The sequence below is a fragment of the Fistularia commersonii genome, chromosome 6 (genome assembly GCF_037954325.1).
Source record: "Fistularia commersonii isolate RoL2024-O1a breed Wild chromosome 6, RoL_Fcom_v1.0, whole genome shotgun sequence".
In the NCBI taxonomy this organism is placed as follows: domain Eukaryota; kingdom Metazoa; phylum Chordata; class Actinopteri; order Syngnathiformes; family Fistulariidae; genus Fistularia; species Fistularia commersonii.
In genome coordinates this window covers 13,939,027-13,945,479 of record NC_141289.1, presented here as the reverse complement: position 1 = coordinate 13,945,479, position 6,453 = coordinate 13,939,027, and the positions used below count along the sequence as shown (strand labels likewise).

At 39.7% G+C, this 6,453-nt stretch overlaps 1 protein-coding gene across 1 annotated transcript; it reads right to left on the bottom strand.

Moving 5' to 3' along the window:
* Positions 1 to 96: 96 nt before the first annotated feature.
* On the bottom strand, positions 97 to 5,775 carry tceanc (transcription elongation factor A N-terminal and central domain containing). Its single transcript, XM_086148294.1, has 2 exons — positions 5,699 to 5,775; positions 97 to 4,819 (listed from the first exon to the last, which is right to left on the bottom strand). The coding sequence occupies exon 2, from the start codon at positions 4,812 to 4,814 to the stop codon at positions 3,795 to 3,797; it is 1,020 nt and encodes a 339-aa protein (XP_086004420.1). The 5' UTR covers positions 4,815 to 4,819; positions 5,699 to 5,775; the 3' UTR covers positions 97 to 3,794.
* Positions 5,776 to 6,453: the final 678 nt, after the last annotated feature.

The following is a 6,453-nucleotide window of genomic DNA, read 5'->3' as shown; positions in this document are numbered from 1 at the left end:
TGACGCTCATATGACCCGGGAGTGTCACGCCTCCGGCCGTCATGCGCTCTGGATCGGACTTCCACTGCATCAGGAGCCATGTACTTTGTGTGTGTGTGTGTGTGTGTGTGTGTGTGTGTGTGTGTGTGTGTGTGTGTGTGTGTGCAGGGTCACTAGGTTAAACCAGTACAGCACACCAAATGACTTCACACGTCAGACTGAATACACACTTTCATTAAGATGTAGTTTTTCCTTTGACTATTATTTTTCTTATATTGTCTGAATTTACAGCTTTAATGGACACTAAAAATCACAAAAGGGAAAATGCACTCATCGGAACCCAAAGGATCACAAGCACTTGGTGCTGCATACTCCATCTATTATATAATGTTTTATTATATTAAATTATTATTTTGTTTTAATTTGTACTTTTTTTAACATAAACTACCTGCTGCATTTATAGACTGTTACTTTGCAAAATCCATTTAAGAACCAAAGCAAAACATACATAAGTAGCAATTGCCCACAAAACAAATACATATAATTGCAAAATACACAAAACTCAGATTAGTCCCCGAGAATATGGCCAGTGCCTCCAAATTTCACCCTGACATCCTCATTGTACTGTAAAGGTTATCTTTTTTTTTTTTTCCAGATCTTCTCCTTTCAGCTTTTCCTTTCAGGGGTCGCCACAGCAAATTAAACTTTCTCCATCTAACCCTATTCTCTGTATCCTCTCTCACTACATCAATGAATCTTTGGTCTTCCTCTAGACATCCTGCCTGGCAGCTCCAATTCCAGCATCCATCAACCAAAATATTCACTATCCCTCCTCTGTACATGACCGAACCATCTCAGTCTGGCTTCTCTGACTTTCTCACCAAAACTTCTAACATGTGCTGTCCATCTGATTGACTCATTCCTGATCCTATCCATCCTGGTCACTCCCAAAGAGAACCTTAGCACCTTCATCTCTGCAACCCCTGGCTCTGCCTCCTGTCTTTTCATCATGGGAATTGTGCCTAGTCCATACAGTATCGCTGATTTCACCACTGTCTTGTACACCTTTTTCTTTCATTCTGGCTGATCGTCTTCTATCTCATTGTACCCCTGACACTTTTCTCCACCCATCCAACTTCTTGATCTCCTGTAGCCTCACTGTTCCACCCATGTTCCTCTCATTCACACACATATACTCTATCTTGCTGCGATTAACCTCCATTCCTCTCCTTTCCAGCAGATTCCTCCACCTCTCTGGATTTTCCTCAACCTGCTCTCTGCTCTCACGACAGATCACAATGTCATCTGCAAACATCATGGTCCATGGAAAATAAAATGATGATTGTGTCAGTTTGACTGAAATGAAATTAAATAAATGATTTATATTAATTAAAACAAAAAAAGTATTAATTATTTAGAAAATGTACCATATTTTAATGCTGTAAATTCAATTTAAAATATACATTTTCCAGTCATTTGTCGCTCATTTGAAGCTTTTTTTTATCTTCCTTTTTTTTTTTTTATCTTTTAGGATATCTCATCTTCTGTTTCCCTTGGAAAATCAGCCAAGATCAGGTCCAGATAATTCACAAATATTGAAATACATTCAATCAACACAATGTGTCCTAGGTATTATTGTTATTAATAATGACAGTAAACCATAAATCTATATGTTCCTGCAAGCAGAATGCAAATAACATGGTGTTAAGTTTTAATGGATATATTTGGATTTGTCACACCTTGCGTTTCTGTAATGCCGGCATTGTTTGTTTTACTCGTGTTTGCGCAGTATAGTGATTGTGAGACTAATGTGACCGACTGAGCGAGCAAAAGTGTTCACCCTGACACCCTGGAGATAGAGTGTCTGAAAGAAGAAACAAGACAGAGAAATGTCACAAAGCAGAGATAACAGGGAGCGACACCTCAGTCTGTCAAGATACAGCTGCTGCACCGTGTCTGACATTTAACTTTGAAAAAGAGAAGTTTATCTTTGGACATTCCCACGAGAAAAAAAAAAAGTGTTAAAACAAATCTTACAAAAATAACAAACATATCCCTTTCACGAAGACTTCTTGAATTGGCTAAGATATGCACTTCTGATATTTTTTGTCCAGTTTCAGTTCATGAAATCTGATTTTGTAACCAAATGAAACAAAGACATGCATGTGACATCTATTCAGAACTGATTTTGTCTTTGGAATGCCAAATGTTTGCAGTTTGCACATTCATTTTACCACAGTTTTGTGATAATAAATGTGTAAATGATAATTATCAATTAAATAAGTGACCAAGCAGGGCCATACAGGAATGTGATAAACACATAAAACAGCACATGCAGACAAGTAATTCAATTTCAACAAACTTTTCTGTGTAGTTTGAGCCCTTAAGAAAATTGGAATAATTCTAAAATACTGAATGATTTTAATTGGTCTCCTTCAGGACTTCTTGCCCTCATTATGGGAACTCTTGTGATCAATGACGCTCCAGCAGTTGAAAAAAAATCCGACTTTATAAAACTGGTATGTCCATAACAATGTGGGGGAAAAGAACAGTATTCTTACACCCAAAATAAGAAACAAAAGAATTTCCTTTACTTACATTCAGATGTGGTGTTTTGCAGAGTATGTGGTTTTCTGACCATTAACTGTGTCTACAGTTAAGGCCTCAGGAGGCAAAACCATCATAACATGTTTGTTAGTCATTGTGGAGCGGAGGACTATGGGATGTCCACAATGGAAGATGACTGACTCACATGCCCACTGCTTTCTAAAAATTACATCTCATCTCCCTACGTCACTTTTGCTCCAAATGAATTAGATAGGAGTTTATGATGCATGGACTGTGTTTAAACCCTCCCTACATTTACATATATATGAGAGTAGGAAAAGGCCAGAGGATTTGTGGCCTTTCCTTTTCAGTATCCCAAGAAATGTATTTATTGAACACAGAAAAAAAAAAATCAGCTACTGTAAGCCTGGAGGCAGGAAATGACTCATCAGAAGGGAATTATTTGCTGCAATGTATTCCAGTCTACAGTGGTGACTCTGCATTTCAATCTGTATTTCTTAAAAAACATGTTATGTTGGAATTTACTGGTAAATTGTCCTTAACACCCAATACAAATGATTCTGTCCTGAAAACCCCTCTTGTGTGTAGTCCATTGTGTCCTCCCAGCATTCTCCTCAACACACCATTCCTCCCTGTTCACTATTAATGGAAAATATTTGAAGCATTCAGCAACTATAGGAGCAGTCATGCTGTTTTGTTTTCAATGTAAACTAAAACATATGACAGTCAAACATAAGGGCAGTGTATGTAGGGGGGAAAATGGCCAAGATTAGACACACTTGTTTAATTAAAAAAAAATAGTCACAATATCAACTAGGCTATGGCCAATTTCCAACATGACATCAAATGAAAAAAACATTTAGCATTTCAGGGCATACCAGCTGCACATACGCTAAAGCGGCTCTAGAACCCAGAGCCTGCAATGGAGGGCAGGGAGGCAGGGTGGGCAGCGTCCATCCACCCGGTGCAGGGGCTTTGTAGGCCAGTCAGTGATCCAGCTACTCCGCGCTACATTACATTACAGTCATTTTGCAGATGCTTTTATCGAAAGTGACTTACAAAAAGTGCAATTCAGTCACCGAAGATCTTCAGTACCGGTAGTCGGAAGTGATCACTCAACCAAATAGCCATCTCAGAACCCTATACATATACATATATTCATTTCAATCAACCTCTCATTCGGCCTTTCACTGACAGACACAAAATTACATCTCCTGATAAAGCGAGTCCCTACCAACGCCAACCATTTAGAGGCAGATCCAGCTGCTGTGGTACCACTGCTGTCCACACCCACTGCATGTGACAAATGTCATTGCGTCCTCACCGGCCCCATCACGCCGCACCCACGCTGGCAGGAAAAGCACTCCCCTGGACACCTGTGTCAAACTGCAGTCCGTCCCCCCACATCGTTTGCACCTGATCTTCTGCGTCTTCGTCCCCTCTGTTCCTTGAGGAAGCTGCCTCTCGCTCAAACTTCTGGTCAAGTATTTCTGCCTCAGCTGACGGAGCTCCTCACACGCCATCTTCTCCGCTGACATCTTTGCGAAGACGTCAGGAGTCAGTGAGCCACTCAGGAGGCCTTCCCTAAGATGCCCGTGTTTAGGGTTCTTCAAATTGGCCACTTTGCTTCTCACACAGGCTTTGTATCTGACCTGACTAGTAGGGTGGAGGTGGTGGATTTGCAGCTCAATATTAGCTGCCAGCACTGCAGCGTGCTCCTGATCAGAAGGTTGAGCACAAAGAGCCGCAAGGAGAAGCTGAACACATTTGGACCTTACGGACGAAGATTGCAAAGAGGCGGATGTGCTCTCTGCAGGTGAAATCGTGCCCTGGACACAACCTTTAGCCAACGAGGGTGAAACATCAGCAGCAACATTCCCGTTCCCCATGTCAAGGGTCTGCATTGAAACACTTGGTGACTTCCTGTCCCTAAGTCCTTCATCTACAGCACTTCCCTTCCACAGAGAAGCAGAGACAGAGAGTTGAGGATCCTTCCTCTCCCCAGAACTTTTCACACCGCCTCCTTCTTTGCTGTACTGTCTCCTCCACTTGGACAACAAGCACTTGACTGTTGTCTTCACACTTCCATTAGAACAGGTTCTCAGGAGCCTGTAGAGAACTTTCACAATTTCTGTTGTCTCCAGCTGATGTGAGGTGACATGCATCTTATCAAGGTCACGGAGGAGGGTCAAGATAGTCTCGTAGCTTCTGTCTGCATTGGATTTCTCTATTTGCAGCGCACACCGGACTATTTCTGTTGTATCCATGATACCTGTAGCAAAAAGAAATTTTAATCATGAACATTAACTAAGTTGTTGAACCACTCCAAAAGAAAGTGTCAGTACATATTAGGACTGGCTGCTATCAGGGGGAAAAAAAAAGTCCCATGCATCTGACCAGTTAAATCACATATAACGTAAACATTAGAAACAAATGAGGCGTAACCCCTACCTGATGCGTATTCATCTAATCATCTAAATAAAAGTCCTCTTTCATGTAAGCATTTGTGAAACATAGTCTTCATAAAGCATTCAGGGACGTCTCATTTCTACTCTTGTTATATGTTCTTAGCCACTGTAGTGTAACTGGTAACCAGATTATTTTCAAGAAAATGTATTAACAAATTCTTAACATTCAGATACATTTCATGTCGTTGAGTGTTAATTTCTGCTAACTTCTTAATAATTGTGATATACACTTTTTTAAGCACTTGGACAATTCTCAAAATACCAGTTTATCAATAATATTTTTTCTGTTTTTCAAACTTTTTTTTAAAGTAAAATAACTGAGGAACAACTAGATGAGAACTGTCAACACCAAATGACAATTACCAAGGCATTTACAAGTACAAGGCAATAATCGTGTCCCAGATGTCAATTTTTATTTTCCTGCTTTTTATGTATTTTCGAAAAGCGATGGTACACTTTCGTATTCGAACGATAATGAAAAATAAAAGATACCGGTAACGTTGTCCAGCTCAAGGTTTTGATCTGTGCATGTGATACTGAAAAAACAACAACAATCACTAAATGTTGAACAGCACGTACCAGTCCAAATACCACGACATCTATGTGTGTGTGTGTGTGTGTGTGTGTGTGTGTGAGAGAGAGAGAGAGAGAGAGAGAGAGAGAGAGATTTCGTGTTGGCTTACCTAAACTCCTTCACCGTTTGAGCAACCGCATAAAAAACGTATATTATGAATGTTTGCAGGAAGCGGCCATCTTGAATCTACACGGATCACCGCGATGCTCTTAGTGACCACTAGATGGCGCTGCAGTCCATACATCCTTCTATGCTGGCAGGGACTTGCTCACTGGGAGTAAACTCCAGGACTGTCTCAGAAAATTAGAATATTGTGATAAAGTTCTTTATCTTCTGTAATGCAATTACAAAAACAAAAATGTCATACATTCTGGATTCATTACAACTCAACTGAAATATTGCAAGCTTTTTATTATTTTAATATCGTCGATTATGGCTTACATCTTAAGAAAACTCAAAAATCCTATCTCAAAATATTAGAATATCATGAAAAAGTAAATTTTGTTTTTTTAATTGCATTACAGAAGATAAAGAAATTTATCACAATATTCTAATTTTCTGAGACAGTCCTGTATGTGACTGGGCACATATGAGAAGTAGTAACAGAGGCTTGTCTTTAGATGGGATTTAAGATGACTTCAATTTGAGTGGAAACAGCCTTATTTAACCTCTCGAAATGTCAAAGTTTGAATCTGTACTTGGTCTCACAAATGTCCTGTAGACCCAGTGTATCACACTATTGATTAGGGATGAATGTGTATTACTATTTATATTGATACGCTACACTCAGTGTGGCAGCTACGGATGAACCATACACAATGCCGAATACCTCGGATTTGGTTTTATTCATTTTTACATTTATTT